The 19,939-nt window shown below is 47.7% G+C and overlaps 1 protein-coding gene across 1 annotated transcript in view; it reads left to right on the forward strand.

The window, feature by feature from the left end:
* The window catches only part of GFRA4 (GDNF family receptor alpha 4), a 482,549-nt gene extending 463,773 nt beyond the window's left edge, over positions 1-18,776 (forward strand). Inside the window, exons 5-9 of the mRNA XM_088450886.1 lie at positions 837-1,182; positions 7,148-7,257; positions 11,988-12,122; positions 16,156-16,313; positions 18,388-18,776. Coding sequence (XP_088307012.1) covers positions 837-1,182; positions 7,148-7,257; positions 11,988-12,122; positions 16,156-16,313; positions 18,388-18,531 — 893 coding nt within the window. The 3' untranslated portion in view covers positions 18,532-18,776. The remainder of the gene's footprint in view (positions 1-836; positions 1,183-7,147; positions 7,258-11,987; positions 12,123-16,155; positions 16,314-18,387) is intronic.
* Positions 18,777-19,939: the final 1,163 nt, after the last annotated feature.

Consider the following 19,939-nt stretch of genomic DNA (forward strand, 5'->3'; position numbering starts at 1 on the left):
GTGACAAGATGGCCGATCGCTCGCATCCAGCGTATGCAAATTCGGCAAAGTGACATCATGGCAGGCGCTCGCTCGGAAAGGCATAAGCACGCCCACTTTGGCGTATGTAGACACCCATTAGCTTATGTTGAGACGCCCACTAGCGCACATCATCTCCAGGAAGTGTTTGAAAAAATCGGTACATCGAGGACCATCAGAAGCTAACGCAGCGCTTGTGGTTGCCTTACCCTACCGCAAGCACTGCGAGGACTTCAGTGTAAAAAACAGGCATGTGACGTGTACTATAATGCTGCCTGTTAATTATACACGCCTTTGAAACGGCGTTGGGACACTCAGGCACGCCTGCGTTCGCACCTCCACTCCTCCGTTATTAGTGCCCTGCCCCTGTTAGCACCCACAAACGGCCTCTCCTGTCACTCATTACACTGGGCTGTCTTTGCTTGGCGAGCGAGCGGTTTGCTATCGCACAGAGTAGTTCACGCACTCGCAGAACGAAGGTGTGTGCATGCGATCGGCCTGCTTGCGAGCGCACAGCGCTTGCCAGCGGCTCTAAATCAGGTCCATTGTGCGGACAGCTGGGCATTGCAACGCTGAATACTGGTGGCTATTACTGCAGGTAAGTGAATTATAAACGCGATAATAAATACATTCCGCCTGTTGTTGTTGTATGACTTCCTCTAGTCATTATTGAAAGAAAAATGTAAATAATGTAGCATCACACTTGTATGTGTGGGGACATTCCAGGAACAGAATTGTATTCTTGTAAATTGCGCAGTTTATGATCACTGTACATCTCGTTGATGTCACAGCTGTTTTGCGCTCCGCTCCTCTCGCAGGTTCTGAGAACGAAGTCACTCAAGTCAACCGTTGCCTGGATGCCGCCAAAGCCTGCAACGTGGACACCACCTGCCAAAAGTTGCGAACGGAGTACGTGGCCCTGTGCATACGCACCATGACCCGGACTGACTCGTGCAACCGCTCCAAGTGCCACAAGGCCTTGAGGAAGTTTTTTGACCGGGTGCCAGCTGAGTACACCAACGAACTCCTCTTCTGCCCCTGTGAGGACATGGCTTGTGCCGAACGGAGGAGGCAAACTATTGTCCCAGCTTGTTCGTATGAAGCAAAGGAGAAGCCCAACTGCCTGACCCCACTAGACTCTTGCAAGGGGGATTACATTTGCAGGTACTTGTACTGTACGTCCTTTACAATGTTTGTGTTGTTTAACTATATCTCCTGGCAGAATATTACTGTTGCTCCATGATGAGGGGACCTGGGGGGTCATTCAGAGTCGGTCGCAAACGCTGAGCGCTCGCAACCGACTCGATGTTGCCCCACTGGGCATGTGCACAATGGAGCCGGCTCCGTCGTGCGCATGCGCGAGACCCGGCTAGCGACGGACGCTCCGTCGCTAGGGGTCTCGCAGCAGACGGGGCGAGCTGTCGATGGTGAGTGACAGCTCGCCCCGTTTGGGAGGCGGGCAGGGGGCATGCCTGCTCAAACGGAGGCGTTCCCGTCGGAACGCTTGCCGTCTGGGGGCGGCCCCAGAGCAGGAAGCTCCCTGGGGCTTACGAGTGCCCAGACCCAACCTTAGGGTCTGGTCGTAAGCCCCGCTGGTCGCGATGGTCTTGACCAACGCGACCATCACCCATGTCGGTCGCTAGAGCTGTGGGTGTTAACCCACAGCTTAGTGATCGACAAGGAGGCCGTCGTTCAGGATGCCAGCGGCCGCCCTGATTCAAGGCGACCGCTTGCAACTAACGACCACCTCTGAATGAAGTCCCTGATCCTCAACAATTGTATTCATCTTTCACACACGCAAAGGAGGAACCCGTTTTGTGGACTGAGAATGCAGCCTAGAAATGCACGGGAAGCCAGAACCGAGTGCCTCATGAAATCACTGGCTGCTAGTGGATTGATTGGCTGCTATTTCAAAATGGCCGCTACCACTGTGGCCGGGTAATGAATGGACATTAGTACCCTTAAACAGCTCTGGTGTTGTTAACAGTGCCCTTTTCAGCAGCAGCCGGACAGATGCACATGATCTGTTGTATTTAAAAATAATTATAATAATTCTCTATTTGCATTACACATTATTGCAGAGGTCAAAGCAGCATTTAGGCCACACCCCATACAATACCGGGGCCCGGCACCACTCTCTACAGCCCTGCAGTTGAGATGTATAAGAACATTACGTGACAATCCCAGCAACTATCACTTTAGGACCACGTTTAGGGCCAGATTCACAATGGGGCGGACGAGCCACAAAATAGGCCTACCAACATGTCAGCCATAAATCATAGGTATTGAAATTGTTTTATAGTTTTCTCACAAAGTTATGCTGGTTTTTTTCTATTTTTATGTATTTAGGGTGACAACGGGTCTCCTCTTCTTCTCAGCGCCAAGTCCATGTGGCCCTTAACAGGGCCCTGACCACATCCCCCATTCACTTCAACTTTTTGATTTTGTCAACACACTACGCACGGCAAACAGTTAATCACTCTCGTGTGCTGTTCATTAATAAGTTTAATAAAATAAAAAATAAAAAACATGAAAAGATAAATAAACTAATTATACAGTAAGGTCAAAACACAGAACAAACTAAAACAGTTACACACTAGAGACATCTCCATTATAAGCTCTTTACACTAACGGAAGATAGGGGAACCTGTGGCTCTACAGAAGATATGGAACTATAAGTCACAGCATGTACTGCGCCAGCAGTGCTGCGACTTTTTGTTCCGCTTCAACTGGAAGACCACAGATGCCTAGAGAAGGATTATGGTTTTAATTATAGGTTAGCACCCGCCATTTAATAATCTCCCGGGGATTGCAAAGGTCTTTGAGTTAAAGCCCAATAAAACGTCGGCACGCGTCCAGAGTGGCAACGACCATGAGTGATTGTGTGACAAGCACCAAAGGCAGCAAGTCAATACCCACTGTGGAAAGTCATAGATCTTCTGACAGTAGGGCGTGAGGAGACTGGAGAGGTCTAATGGTGTAATCTGTCTTGATCTCCTATGTCCATGATCAGCATGGGGAAACTCCTGTAAGTAAGGGACGACAGAGGTCACCTAATCAATGTAGATGATCAGGTGACAATGGATAAAGTTTTGAAACTGTTCCTGGGGGTAAATATAACAGGCGTTGGCTTTGAGACATCGGCAAGTAGTAGAGTCTTTTAGTAGGCAAAATAAGGTTGATCTCACCTATTAATAGACTGCTACTTTCATTGGGCAGTCATGAGTGGCACTAGCTGATGTCTCATAGGCGCAGCCTATTACATTTACCCCCTGGAGTCTAAATAGAACACTAAGGGGTCTCGTCATGCACATTAGTGGTTCAGGTGTGAGATGTTTCTCCTAAATCGCAGCAGTTTCATGCAACATATAGATGTTTTATTATGTTGTATGTAATTCATGCACACTTATGGTGCCTACACACTAGACGATATGCTCCCTGAGCGATATCGTCTAGTGTGTCCCCGGCAGGGTGTGCTCAATGTCGTTCATGAAATTGAGCACACCCGCTGAACGACATCATTAACGATATCGTCCAGCGCCAGGCTCTCTCCCCCATTCCATAACATGCAGCAACCTGACGACATCCCCAGGTTGGCCTGCATGTTAACCCGATGAACGATGATGACGAACAACCCGCGGGAACGCGCGTCATCGTTATCGTTCATCGTTTTAGTGTTAAATGGACGGTAAAGTGGACGTCTGAACGATAACGATATCGTTATCATTCAGTCATCCACTTTAATCGCCCAGTGTGTATGCACCATAACTGTTTGGGTGAAGCGTAACGATAAAGAGGCGTCCGGCGATCCTGCCTTCTCCTGCGGTCCTCTGATCTTCCATGGTGTTGGAATGGAGGACACTGTCTCTGCACGTGTGCCGGCCTCTGTTAGCAGGTCCTTTCTCCCCATCACCGGTGTCCGACATCTGGCCTGAGACTTGCAGGTAGGTCACGTCAGACCAGATCTGCTGCAAAGGATGCTGGTCAAGAAAGGGGGTGGAGCAAGTGCCGGGTGATGTCACATCCTGAGATGGCGGATCTGTACACAGCAGCGGAAGAGAAATCTGAGCTTTCCGTTCTTCCATGAGTCGTTCTCCCCATACTTCTCCAAGGTAACCCGCTTCCTGAATGGATCAAAGCAGTGGATAGTCCTGGTTTTTCTTTCAGTTAAACAGGGCTTTTCTCTACTTCATGAAATTAAATAGACCCCCAACTGCCAACAGGTAAATTAATACTTCTGTTCTGCAGAATCGTGTAGGGTGTCAGATTGATATCGATTGCAGTCTAAAAAAAAAACACTATGTATCCGTTATGACTGCCATTAAAAATTAGACATCAGTACCCACAGGATTTCAAATGGGTCAGCCCAGGGATCCATAGGAAAGTCACCCCCCCCAAAAAAAGAGGTCTCCCCACCCCAAGGACTGTGGCTCTTCTCCGTACCCCCTGGGCTTTGGATACAAAAGTAATAGTAATAATATATATTTAAATAATATTGTTTTTTTTTTTCACAGGTGCACTACAGGTTCCAGCAAGCCTGCCCTGGCATGATGGCACTTGTCGAACGACACAAGTGCCAGCATGCCTAGACATTAAGAGCCCTTGGAACCTGTAGTCCACCTGTAAAATAATATTGAAAGACACGACATACACACGCCGAATGTGGAAGTATTTTGGAATATACAAACACCCCCTCACATCCCTCGTTTACCAGTTTATTGCTCACAATATGAAGTGACGTCCTCTTCAGTCCACGTATCGTCCCGATTCTTAGCAAAACATAAAACTTCGCTACTGCTCCTCCAGGAGACTCTCCATAGGAATGAATGGGGATGCGCTGATTGGTCAGTTTGCGGCAGTTCCCACTCTCTAACCAATCATTGTGTCCCCATTCTTTCCAATGCAGAGTTCCTATACTTGTCCAATCTCCCGGAAGTTGCTGGAGACTCCAGAATTTTGGGGAGAGGCTCCCAGTTCCCGGTAAAGTGGGCAAATCCCCCTCATCCCGCTGGCCGACCATGAAGTGGGTGAGATGTGAGTGATGACACGAATCGGTTAACCTCCCTACAGGTTATAGTGTCTTACTCAGCTAGAAACTGTCTGCCATGCTCCTGCTGTGACTTTGGTCTCTGTCTACCTTGAATTAAAGCCTTCGTTCTTCTCATCATTAGCCAGCTTGTCCTTGTATTGCTCAGTGGTTTCCTGCCTGGTATATATATCTGTCAGAATTGTACACCACCTCACTGCTGTTAGCAGTATACCTGCATTTTTCTTTCTCAGGTTACCTAGTGTCTGTCTCCTACTCCAGCCTATCTCCCTGCAAGCCACCTCGTTATTTACATAAGCTCCAACTATCCTGTGTTAAGTCCTGGCGGCATCCAAGTACCTGTGAGAGTATCCAACGCTAAGGGAAAACGGCGACTGTTATAGGTGAAAACCTCTGAAGCGTGGTTCTTGGGAGCTTATGTGATTTCCTGGTTGAGTATAACACTCATGACCTGGATCAGCTCCATTTTTCCTCTCCTTCTGGGCATGTCTCAGGCCCAGCATGGTGCAGTCATAAATCCAGTGCAGATAGTAGTCCGTGACTGATAGCTGATGACTTTCCTTTGGTGACCAAGCAGGCAGCCATAAAGGACATAGCTGCTATTGCTTTATGAGCACATCACACTGGGATCTGATATACAAATGTCTAGATCATACAGTCATAAAAAAACCATTTACAATTATATATTTCTCTTGATGTATGTGTGGCTCCTGTGTTGTGCCAAGGGTCAAATGTAGTCTCTAAAATAAAAGTGTGACCCTTGTGTTGTACCAAGGGCCACGTGCAGAGTCTGTGAGAATTATCTGCGGCTTCTGTGTTGTACTGTGGGTCATGTACAAGACCTCTAAGATGTATGGGTGGCTCATACAGTATGTTGTACTGAGGGCCACGTGCAGGGTCTCTGAGATGTATGTGTGGCTCATATGTTGTACTGAGGGCCATGTGCAGGGTCTCTGAGATGTATGGGTGGCTCATACAGTATGTTGTACTGAGGGCCACGTGCAGGGTCTCTGAGATGTATGTGTGGCTCATATGTTGTACTGAGGGCCACGTGCAGGGTCTCTGAGATGTATCTGTGGCTCATGCTGTACTGAGGGCCACGTGCAGGGTCTCTGAGAAGTATGTGTGGCTCATATGTTGTACTGAGGGTCATGTGCAGGTCTCTGAGATGTATGTGTGGCTCATGTTGTACTGAGGGCCACGTGCAGGGTCTCTGCGATGTATATGTGGCTCATACGTATGTTGTACTGAGGGCCACGTGCAGGGTCTCTGAGATGTATGTGTGGCTCATATGTTATACTGAGGGCCACGTGCAGGGTCTCTGAGATGTATCTGTGGCTCATGTTGTACTGAGGGCCACATGCAGGGTCTCTGAGATGTATCTGTGGCTCATGTTGTACTGAGGGCCACGTGCATGGTCTCTGAGATGTATGTGTGGCTCATGTTGTACTGAGGGCCACGTGCAGGGTCTCTGAGATGTATCTGTGGCTCATGTTGTACTGAGGGCCACGTGCAGGGTCTCTGAGATGTATCTGTGGCTCATGTTGTACTGAGGGCCACGTGCAGGGTCTCTGCCCCCCCAACATAATATCGTTCCGACGCCCTTGATCCCTAGTGTATCTGCCATTTCTGCGGCTGTGCTGTAATTGCACTTAGAAAATAAACATATATTTTTAATTCAAACAGGTAACTAATTACTACACTAAGCGCTGTTACAGGTGTTTTGCATGGAGGCTGATATCGTGTCTGGAGAGTGCAGTAATAAATCAGGCTGCGGTTTATCCACCGCGGTTTCTTTCAGCTATGTATCAGCTCCTCTGTGCTATGAATTTAGTGCTACATTTACAATCTGTCATCGTGCTCTACACCCGGCTGCAGAACAAGATGTATTGCTCCCTTACAAGAAGCACGGCGCTGGTTATATTGGTTAAAGAGCGATGTGTTAGTGATAGATACAGCGGCCTCTTATTTTCTCCGCCATGTAATCAGCTGGGAATTAGATAAAAATCGATCTAAGCACAATTTGTTATACTGCATTTGGTTGTACAGAAATGTTCATTACAATTTATTTTCTTATTTCAGGTCCCGGTTAGCGACCTTCCAATTAGACTGCCAGCCTTCCTCGCAGTCTGTGACCGGATGTGCCCGGGAGAATTACGCTGCCTGCCTGATGGCATACACAGGAATTATAGGTACCTAGTGTAGCAGACCCACTGCCCGCATGAGATTTGATATTTTACTAGGTGGCAGCGCAGCTTTAAATGGTCTGTTGAAATAGTTTTTGTAAAAGCGAACATCTAGCATTAGTAGACCAGCTTGAGCCTAATTGCACCTACCAGTTCCGAACACAAATACTACTCATGAAGACCTAGAGAGCCCTGATTGAGAGGCGGAGGCGATGCTGATGTTTGTGCCATTGAGCTATTATTTGCCACTGTGCATGCGCACAGAGAGTCCTGCAAACCACTACGGCACGTGCGTTCCCCTGAGTGTGCGCGGAGTCCGCTGCTTTGCGAGGTAATACCATGGGCATTCCTGGTCGGCGTCTTGGAGTTGGGCTGAAGTGAGCGCGAAAAATGGCCGTCTCCTGGGCGTGTTATATGGGAAGTGTCACGGGCGGGTCTGAAAATGCTGTAGCGTTCCCAATCGCAAATCCACAGCATCAGAAGCCATGTTTAGTGGGATTAGAGGAGAGTATCTAGACTCTAGAGTAGACCCTGGGCTACCACAAATGGCGCGACCGATGTTGCATCGATGTTGGTGTGTTTACAATCTCCATCACAAATGCGCAGACCGCGCGGCCTGAAAGTGGGCGTCCCGCCCGCTCGCACACCCCATCCCACCGTCCCGCACAAAAGCAAGGCTGAGAGTAGCAAATGTCTATAGCAAGAGCGACTGTGACCGCGGCTGGATTACAGACCGTCTCTGAATCGGGCGTAATGTGCGGTTGTGTGCGGGTGGCGAATACGCAACAAAAATCCCACCCAGAGACTGTGGGGTCTATTTACTAAGCAGTGTTAGGAGACAGAGTGAAAAGTGATAAGAAAGTGATAAGGTGCCAGCCAATCAGCTCCCAACTGTCATCTCACAGGCTGTGTTTGAAAAATGACAGTTGGGAGCTGATTGGCTGGTACCTTATCACTTTCTTATCACTTTTCACTCTGTCTCCTAACACTGCTTAGTAAATACACCCCTGTGTGTTAAATCCAGAAATAGGAGATCACCTTTGCTTTATATTCTCCTCAGAACACAATGCCAGCGGCCATTTTCTATGCTCTACTGTAGTTGCTGCTGAATCCATGTGTCCCAACTTTTATCAGGAAAAAAATTGGGACAAGATAGTCCCACCCCCAACTCCACCTCAGAACTACAAAAACATGTCCACTTTTTTTTTGTCAACTCTCCACTCACTTCAGTACAAAGACCAGGGAGCTCACATTGGGACTGTTCCTCTGCCGTCAGGAGGGTTGGGAGAGAACTATCCTTCCCCCAGCATCATTTTCATGGACTACCTACAGTATATTATCAGGTCCCAAATGTCAGCAGGGGAGGGAGAACCCGTGCGCCGCCAGAAGTCAGGAATCCGAAATAAGACAAATAAGAAACATCCGTCTATAATGTGATCTGCTGTACGTGTCAAGAGGCAGATTATTCAGTACAGCTGCCTGCTTATTATTATTACAGTCTGCGCACCACCTGCAGAAGGGATTTGTGTGTTGAGCTAATAATCTGCTTAGTTACAAGCTGGCCTGTGCTTCAGCTCGGGGGCTGCAGGTAGTATCTGGTGGCTGCGGGGGAGAGAGGGACTAACCCTACAGTACCTCTCCCTGCGGCGTGACAGTGACTCGTGGCTCTCTCCAGTGTGATGCAATGTCTGCTACCGTGTGCTGCCATATCAACTGGCCCCTGGCACCTCATTATAGGTTATAGTTAGTTGCACATCCATATTTCGTACTGATAATGCGAAAAAACATTATATATATATATATATATGTATATATTCATATAGGGTCTGTTATTGTCACCTAATACATGGAAGGCTTCACTCCTGCCTTTATAGGGCCGAGCGTGTGTAACATATCCCCATTTCAGGATAACACAACTTCTAAAGCAGTAACCTCGAAATGACTTTAACTGAGGTATTAAATAACAAGTTAGATAATGCTAGTAAATGTACTTCAAAACATATGGTATATTTTCCGTTTATAGAACACACAGGGGCAGATTTATTAGCAAAAATGTACCAAGCCCCACGGAAATTAAGAATTCTTATAGCGCCATACGGCAGCAAAGAGGGACGTATGTATAAAAAGAAGGACGCGTGCTGCGAAGGCTGCCGACCGGAAAGCAGGCGATTTATATCCGCGGCTACGACTTTCCATGTTATTACAGTCTAGCGACGCGTCCTGCCCATAAACGTGCGGAAACAGCAGTTTACGCATATTTTAAGGGCAGGATTGCTCGATAAATAGGCCCCGTAATATGTAAAAAGAAAGAATCTTGTAAATATTTGATATATTATCCCTGGTGGTGTCTGTTCCCTGCTTTTGGCTACTTTGTTCGTGGACACATGTTGATGTGGAATGGTATTGAAATGCCGGCGGATATTTACCCGCCGGTTCAAAATCAAATACCGACTGCGGATGCCCGACAGGATGAAGATCCCGACTGGGGCAGGAAAGTACTATTACCCTCCCCTGTCCCCCCCTAGCCCTCTCTTAGGGGTGCCTAACCCTCAAACTCCCGGGGTGGTGCCTAACTCTAAATCCCCCCCGGGGGGTGCCTAATCCTAACACCCCCTTCCCACACCCTAAACCTCCCGGGGGGGTGCCTAATCCTAACCTCCCACCAGTGGTGTCTAACTCTATCCCCCCTTTCCTCTAGCCTAACCCTCCTCGGGGGGTGCCTAACCCTAAGTCCCTCCAGGGGTGCTTAAAGCTAACACCCCCCCCCCCCCCGCGGCTAACAGTAAGGGCGCCCCGGGCTTACCTCGTTCAGTCCGGCGTCCTTCTGTATTCCGGCGTCTGGATAAAGATAGGCGTCTGCATTTCGACGCCTATCTTAAATTCTCCATCGGGCATTAGCCAGCGGGATTTTGACTGGCGGCATTTCAGCCACCGGTCATTTAACAACATCCCGTTGATAATTAATTATATTTACTAAAGTGTGGGTTTATAGAGGTGGAGGTGTTTTGTTAATAGCAACCAATCAGATTCTACTTACCATTTATCTAGACCCTTCTAGAAGATAATAGCTTGAATCTGATTGGTTGCTATGGGCAACATCTCCAATTCTATAAACCTGCACTTTAGTAAATATACCCCATGGTGTCTTTTTAAATGCGTTATTAATCAGTGACATTATATTGGATGTATAGTATCAACCAGGGGCCGTAGCTAGGGTAGTGCGGCCGGTGTCATCACACGGGGCACCACAGGTCAGGGGGCGCTGTTTGGGCCTGTCAAATTTCTGTATAGTATCATTCTTGCTTGTAGCTTCCTCTTATTTCATCCCCAGCATCTCCTGGCCTCTCCTATCTCTTCCCTGGCCCTTCCCCATGAAGCCATGGCCCTTTTTTGGGTGCATTATGTCCCTTTGAAAAATGAGGGGGGTGCCAATGCTCTTTCTGGCACAGGGCACCAAATAGTCTAGTTACGGCTACTCTAGTTGGTATCAACAGAAATTATACAGACAATTCTCGTATTTTGAATAAACCGGTGGTGCCCGAACTGGGTGATGTGGCTCCCTGGGGTGCTGCAGGTCACTTGAAGGAGTGCCAAGGGTTGGTGGTCCATAAAAATAAAATTATTTTTGGTTACTGTGATAAGCAAAACTAGTGCTGCCGGGTGCCAATCATAACATATACATGGCATACAGAAGCGTAACCCTGGCATAGCCACATAAGTGAGCCCAAACATGGCAGGTTAGCGCAATCTACTTTTGCTGAGAATCTCAGTAGCATACTTTTGGCTTATCGGTGCCGTGAAAAAAATGCTGATGCTTTAGGGTGGCACGATTCAAGAAAGTTTACAACCCAATGGAATAAATTATGATTTACTCCCATGTCTAAGGCAGGTGCCTTTAATGGCTGTATGCACTGCACTGTGGCCCTGATTCAGAGCCGGCCGCATTTTTTTTTTATGCCGGCCTCCTGACCGCTCGCTAAGCTGTGGGTGACCACCCACAGCTTTTACGAGCGGCCAGGTGATGGTCGCGATGGTTGCGACCATCGTGCTTGCGACGAGACCCTTGTGGTAGGGTTTTGTCCATCGCAAGCCCCAGTGGACTTCCTACTCTAATAGAGCAGGAAGCCAACCTACCGACATCACTAGTGATGTCAGTAGTGCCGCCCACAAACGGAAGGTGTTACCTCGGGAATGCCTCCGTTTGTCCAGCCACCCCCCCCCCCTGCCCGCCTCCAAAACGGGGCGAGCTGTCAATAACAATCGACAGCTGCCCCGTTTTGGTGCCAGACCCGTAGCGATGGAGCGTCAGTCGCTGGCCAGGTCTCGCACATGCGCACGCCGGAGGCGGCGCATGCGCAGGGGGTAAACATCGACCCGCTTGCAAGCGCATAGCGCTTGCGAGCGGAGTCTGAATCAGCCCCTGTATGGATAGGCATCAGTGGGGAACACTAAAAAGATCTCATTCACCTAACAACATCTGACCAATACCACCCAGGGTTGTTCCCGATTATACAACTGGGCTCACACCCCAAATATGACCATGACCGTACTGATAACCAATTTACACTTTGCTTTCACCTTAGCTTAAGCTGTTGTGTTGTCATATTCAATATAAGTGGTCCGTTCTCAGGACCCCGCGCTCAGTCCCTGGAATCAGTGCTTTTGGAATGACCGGACATATCCAGTGTGACCACGTCCATGACGTCTAATCTTAGTGTTTGTGTCATTTCTTGTAGGTAGTCCCATCACACCAAATTACGTGGACAACTCATCCTCCAGTGTTGCCCCCTGGTGCACCTGTAACACAAGTGGGAACCGGCAGGAGGAATGTGAGAACTTCCTGCACTTCTTCACCAACAACATCTGTCTCCGTAAGTCTTCAGGCACAACTGGTACAAGGAGGTCTTAGCATGACCCTGCTACAAGATCAGGAAAACTCATCAAAATGTCTTTTGATCCATTGTTTTCTGCAGTCAAAAAGGGGCCGTCTATGCAAATCATGTGCTCGCTCTTTGCGGTGTAAGGACGCCTTTATGTCTACGCGAGCAACGGCATATTGCGCTCGCAAGTGTTTAAAGACGCCCCCTTGCCACTCGCTACACACGTCATCTCCGGGAAATATAAGATTAATTGGAAACGTCGGGAGCCCGATGGCTCCCGCAAACACTGCGAGCAGTTCAGGGAAAAACCAACCAAGTGACGTGTTCAATGACGCTACTTTGTTAATTATGCACACCCATTAAACGCCGTTCTGACGGTCAGGCACGCCTGCGTTCGCACATCCACTCCCTCGTTCACAAGCCCCTTCCCCTGTTACCACCCACAGACGGCGCTATCTGTCACTCAAAGTAGCGGCCAGGCTGTGTACTACAAGTGCACGATTTCACATCGCAGGCGCTTGTTTGCGCACGTGCACTACGACTTATATGCATGCGCAGTTGTGCTACCATCGCTCAGAGCGAGAGCAGCTTAGCCAGTGGGTCTGAATCAGTTCTACCAGGAAATGCATTCTCATTTTACTTTGTACATTGGTTTTCGATGGTATTACAGGACATACTGGGCGGAATTCAATTGTTTTCATCCCCTATCGTGCCCGACGGAGCTATTCTATTCTTGCTCCTGTCGGGCGCGATCAGCTGCCAAGCGCTACATTTCAGCTCGCAGCCCCTGGGGGATGAGAGCTGAAATGTGCGAAGTGACATGTTTGGGCGCCCAAACATCACTTTTCGCGATCACGCCCAGCACTTTGGTCGGGTTTAGCTGCTTTACGCGGCTAAACCTGACCTCTATGGGCGCGATCAGCGCGAAGAACGGCAGCAATTGAATGGCGGCCCGCGATCTCCTGTCACTTTAGACGGGAGATCCGGACCGCGTAATCAATTGAATTCCGCCCACTGTCTGTGATGAAACATTGATGACTATTGTAAAAAGACTGATGTATGTTCAAACTCATGAGCTCACATCTAACATCTTCCATAAGGGGAGATCTTATAAATGGCAATTTTCCAATCTTTTTAAATCAAAATCACTAGAGATTGCCAAAGAAATGGGGTTTTATTTGTCTCGGCTTTCTAATCACTGATTGTTTTATCTTATTCCAGTATTTTTTTTAATCAAATTTCATTAACTATCTTACCATTGATACTTGTAGAACCCCCATTGAAATGAGTGGGCCTACTGAAATAAATGGGACCATGCAAATTAATGATTCCATTGAAATGAACGTGCAAAGCTCTTTCCATCACACTCTGTATGGGCTTGTTATAGACTAGTCAGAATTAAAATGATTTTACTGTATGTTATTATTTATTTGGTGTTTTCTTGTTTCTGGAGCTCACTAGGGACCTGATGTAGAGTTTAACTCAAGTTGGCTGTAATTACATCTGTTTTGGGTGCGCAGAGAAAAATATGTATATTCAACTGCCGAGAACAAGCGCCATCTTCAGACGGCGCTTGCTCTCGTGGCCCCGCTCACTCCTATGGGAAAGAGTACCGGGGATGCGAAGAGGGATCCCTCTGCCGTCTTCTTGCGGACTCCCCGGTGGCTGTGCGCATGCCTGACCTTGGATCACTCATGCGTAACCGTGCCGACGGGGAGGAGGTAAGTAACGCAGCTACATCTGTAGCTACGATATTAACCGAGGGGACAGCTGCTTTTCGGAGCAATGATGAATTGCTTCGGTATCACGTTTCCCCCGCTGCGAGTTGGATACTTCAGTATCACTTGCAGCGAGACCATTCCTTAATCATCGGGGGCCATACGGTCCCGATGATGAATAAGACCCTAAGTGACTAATTCATATGTTATTACTGGGATTTACATCAATATAGAAAACTCCCACTGCAATTACCCCATCACCCAACCCTCTCACCCCTTATCACATTCTCTCCCATAGTCCTCTGCAGGGCTCATTTCTGGTCATCTCCATTGTTACCCATGACATTGCATACCATACATTCACTCACCTACACACTCACACTACTACATCTACACATTCACTCACCTACACACTCACACTACTACATCTACACATACACTCACACTACTACATCTACACATTCACTCGCCTACACACTCACACTACTACATCTACACATTCACTCGCCTACACACTCACACTACTACATCTACACATTCACTCGCCTACACACTCACACTACTACATCTACACATTCACTCACCTACACACTCACACTACTACATCTACACATTCACTCACCTACACACTCACACTACTACATCTACACATTGACTCACCTACACACTCACACTACTACACCTACACATTCACTCACCTACACACTCACACTACTACATCTACACATTCACTCACCTACACACTCACACTACTACATCTACATATTCACTCGCCTACATACTCACACTACTACATCTACACATTCACTCGCCTACACACTCACACTACTACATCTACACATTCACTCACCTACACACTCACACTACTACATCTACACATTGACTCACCTACACACTCACACTACTACACCTACACATTCACTCACCTACACACTCACACTACTACATCTACACATTCACTCACCTACACACTCACACTACTACATCTACATATTCACTCGCCTACATACTCACACTATTACATCTACACATTCACTCGCCTACACACTCACACTACTACATCTACACATTCACTCACCTACACACTCACACTACTACATCTACACATTCACTCACCTACACACTCACACTACTACACCTACACCTTCACTCACCTACACACTCACACTACTACATCTACACATTCACTCACCTACACACTCACACTACTACATCTACACATTCACTCACCTACACACTCACACTACTACATCTACACATTCACTCACCTACACACTCACACTACTACATCTACACATTCACTCACCTACACACTCACACTACTACATCTACACATTCACTCACCTACACACTCACACATCCATTCACCTACACACACACACACTACTACATCTACACATTCACTCACCTACACACTCACACTACTACATCTACACATTCACTCACCTACACATTTATCCACACACCGACTCACACACACATACTGTTATTACACACTCACACTCCTACATCTATACATTCACTCACCTACACACTCACACCTACACATTTATCCACACACCGACTCACACACGCATACTATTATTTCACACTCCTACATCTACACACTCACACACCTAGACACTCACACCTACACATTTATCCATATTCTTCCTCTTACTTACACACACTCTCATTCACAAACAACGGCACTCACAATCACCATCTACACATCCAATCACCTACACACTCACACTTGCACATTCACAATCGTACAAAGCTTCATGTTCACTCACCTACACACTCACCCCTACAGTACACATTTATCCACACAGTCACTCACACTGACAGTCACACAAAGATACACACTCCAGCACACACATATCTACTAACTCACACACCGAGACACAGTGAAAGTTTTACAAAACAAAACTTTTAGCAGGACTCAGATTAGACGGAGGCGGCATCTGCGTGGCAGGAACCGTGCTCCAGCTCTGCCTGGAGAGTGCAGAGATTAATGTGTTGCATTTACCTTTTTGATTCAATCATTGGCCTCTTTAATGGCAGCGGCAGTCACCGGTGAGCTATGCCGAGCGTCTGATGAAGCACGCAGAAAGCTGATTTTCCTACAGGCTGGCTAATGACTGCTCAGGAACAAAACGCCGGATGGCTCTGCACTGGCCGCGAGCGATATTTATTGCTAATTTTGTATAAAGGGAAAAATCTCCATAACTGAGATTCTACTTCTAGCAACTTGTACAGCAATGAGAACATTTATAGCTCATTCTCCAGGTATAAAACTTATTTCTGCTTCTTTTATATTTCAGAAAATTCTATTCACGCTTTTGGCAATGGAACCAATCTGAACCTGGCGCTGAATCCATCCGTTGCCTCGACAACGCCAACGCACAAGGAGGAGAAGTATAAAAACGCCTCCATTCCTGCAGTCAAGGAAAACGACATAGTCCATGTACAGCCCACCAAGGTAGGTGGTCGCACTGTCACTATGCTGTCCATCATGCTATCAGGCTCAGGGCCTGATGCGGTCGCTCGCTAGACGCGTATGCAAATTTCGGCATGGCAGGCGATCGCACGGCAAGGCTTTAGCACGCCCACTATGTCTTAGCGTGCGATCGCGTTGTGTATGCAGGCGCCCCCCAGCCTATTCATAAGACGCCCACTTGCGGACATCATCTCCAGGAAGTGTATGCAACCATCGGTACATCGAGTACCATCGGATGCGATCGCAGCGCTTATGGCTGACCATACCCTACCGCAAGCACTGCGAGTGATTCAGTGTAAAATTCAGCCACGTGACGCTACCTCTTAATTATGCACGCCTCTGAAACGGCACTAAGTCGCTCAGGCGCGCCTGCGCTTGCACCTCCACTCCCCCCGTTTCTAGCGGTCAGCCCCTGTCACCACCCACAAACGGCTTCTCCTGTCACTCATTCGGCCGGGCTGTCTATGCGCAGCGGGCGAACGCTTCCCGATCACTCGCACTGGTTCGCGCACGCGCATTGCGATGCCTACTCATGTGCAGAATGCAAACAATCGGCTGGCTGCGTGCGAACGCATCCTTGCGAGCGGGTCTGAATCAGGCCCTCACTTCCTAGCTCAGGGCTCACTCCTATGTTGCCAGCATTTTATTGCCAACCTCTAGGAGATCCTGGATGGGGAGGTCCCAGTGGAGGTTGGAGGGGCGTAAATGGTGTCATCGCAAATCTGTCCCCTGTGATGGCGCGATTCACGCCCCCCTGTACTGTACCTTGGTGTGTCACAATTCACAAGTGCAGCAGATGGGAGACTAAAGTAATGCAATCGCCATTAATACCGATCGGCCATTGCCCACTCCACTTCCACCATTTTGGCGCAAATATGTTAATGCTTCCTTATATTTCTATTGTACTTGATGTGTACAGATCTATAAAGGCACAATACAAAGGCTGACAGGAGTTTCGCTGCTTTTCATCAAAGTACATGCAAATTAGGCTGAAGTACGGGACGTTCTTGTTGTTAATAGACTAATGGCTCTTGGTTCCCACTCTTTGTGACATCCATATTTAGGTATGTAGTCCATATCGGAATGTCAACAGGGTCTGGATGTCGATATTCAGAATGTCAGCATGGATAAAATGTCGACATTGTGAATGTCGACAGGTGCAATATCAACAGTCCCAGGGCCACCAAGAGCTGAGCGGGGACCAGGTACTGGGAGGACGTGGCCAAATCTAGGAGGCGTGAACCCTGCAAAGGCGGACTTTTGTCTCCATAAGCAGCTGATCTGGGCCCCAACCCCAGCCGGGCCCGTCCAAAAAGCCAGTACCCCCTATTAGGTGTCCATGAACAGTCCATGTAAAGCTGGGTACACACTATATCATGTACAGTATCGTACACAGTATCTATATATCGAAGTGATGGGAAGGCGGCTTATAGGGTCTCATTCAGACCCGCTCACAAGCGCCAATGCGCTCGCAAGCGGGTCGATGTAGAGGCCCTGCGCACGAGCAACGGGGGCACTGCGCGTGCGCAAACCCCGTAGCGAGAGAGAAATTCTCTCGCTCCGGGGCTTACTACAAGGGGCGGCTGTCGTTTTGTAGGCGGGCAGGGGGTGGCTTTTGTAGGCGGGGCGGGGGGGTGGCTTTTGTAGGCGGGGGTGATGTCAGTGGTGAGCTTCCGGCTCTAATAGAGCCGAAAGCTCACTGCGGCTTGCGGCAGACGAGACCCTACCACAAGGGTCTCGTCGCAAGCCCCGATGGTCTTGACCATCGCGACCATCAGCCTGGCCGCTGGCTAAAGCTGTGGGTGGTCACCCACAGCCTACCGAGCGGCCAGGAGGCCGGCCCAAAAAATTGATGTGGCCGCCCTCAATTAGAGCGAGCACTTGCATTTTGCGAGTGCCTCTGAAGGAGGTCCATAGTGTGTACATCTGATTGGTCGTTCACAACAGCCTTTCATCGCATTTCCCATATGTACTAAGCTCCAATAGGCGAAGCTTAAGAAGAATGTCTTAGTTCCGTTGCCTTATCGGGTAATGTTTTTAATTTCTTCTTTTGCAGATCACACGGGAGGAGCCCTTCTTAGTTGGAACCAATGAAATCAAGTCAGAAGTCTTCAATTCTCTGGTCCCTTCTTCCGGTTCCCCGTTGGTCACTGGCGGATGTTCCCTGCTCGCCGGTATAATTATTCAGACCTTTATCTGAAGACAGCCGAGAGTTTTCCTGTTTTACGCTCCAAGGAAAAAAAAAAGAAATAATTGCTGGGAGAAAAACTGTATCTTCACTATTTCATTTTATTTTTTATTTTTTAATTGTTAATTCATGGTAATCTTACGGGGGAAAAAAAAAAGTTCCTATTTTCATTTATTGTCTTTTGAAAATGATCGACACACCTCTTCGAGTCTCAAGAGTGACTGTGCGGGTACGTTTTTTTGGGAGAAGGTCAGGTGGGGTGGGGGGGGGGGGGGGTCACCTAACGATATATGGAACTTTGCGTGGTAATAATTCTGCCGGCGGTGCCTGGGTCCTCTGAAGCTACTGAGAGAAAAAGACAAAATGTCTGACAGAACTCAGCAGAGCACAAGGACAAGAGTGATGTATTTTGTGCTGAAATCTAAATGATCTACACATACGATGAAATTGTTGAGATTATGTTAAATCAAATAGTGCGTAGGGGGGAAAAAATGCGTAAAAATGTAACAAAATCCTACTCTATTCGCACTATCTGAACTTTATTTTTTCAATTCTGGAGGAGGGGGAGCTGTGTAAATATGATGTCATGGATTTATTTGCGAAAAGGACAATATTTTGGAACCTCTGAAGCGTTTGAGCGGTAGAGATAAGCGAAGCTGCTTCGGAATTTCGCACACGCGTTGAACGGGCCGCGGCTGTAAATTCCGTTGATGCGGTCTTCGGTTTCCGCCCGTTTTCCTCCACCGTGCTGCGGAATGGGATGCCGCACTGTTATTATACACTTGCATTCCGCATTTATAGTCCATGAATACAATTGGGGATACAACGCCGGCTATTCAGTCGGCAGTGCGGTGCGGTTTGGGGGTATGGTATGGTACGGAGCAGATCGAAAATGATAAGTTGGCGTTCTGCGCGGAGCACTTATGGCCAAACTCCGCCTGAGATACCCGCCACATTCCGCTCCCAAACAGTTTGGAAAATTTGGGTTACCCTTATTGTGAACCTTTTTTCAAGATGGTCATATGGGGCAATTTCTACAAGACGGGTTCAAATTGTTTTAAAAATTTAATGAGCTTTTATTTTCAAGTTATGTCAAGGAAACTCTTACATAAGAATTTGGTTCCCCCTCCATTCCCAAATATTTATTTCCTTTCTGCAGAAGAAGAGCTGATTCTGATCCACGCACAATATAATTGTTAACCTTGGGATATTTTTTTTTTTTTTTAAAGTAGCATTAAATTGTACTATTGAACTCTGGGAGTCAGGTTATTTGTCTCATGCGTGGTATGTGTGTTTAACATGATTTTGTGGATAACATAGGTATATTGTCAGTCACCACTGAAATATCTCCAGTAACAGCTCTTGCTGGCCATTTGTTATTTACTTACTTCCTATGTGCCCAGCGCCGGCTTTAGGGGTG

This window comes from Taudactylus pleione, unplaced genomic scaffold (assembly GCF_031769625.1).
Source record: "Taudactylus pleione unplaced genomic scaffold, aTauple2 ptg000533l, whole genome shotgun sequence".
Classification (NCBI taxonomy): Eukaryota; Metazoa; Chordata; class Amphibia; order Anura; family Myobatrachidae; genus Taudactylus; species Taudactylus pleione.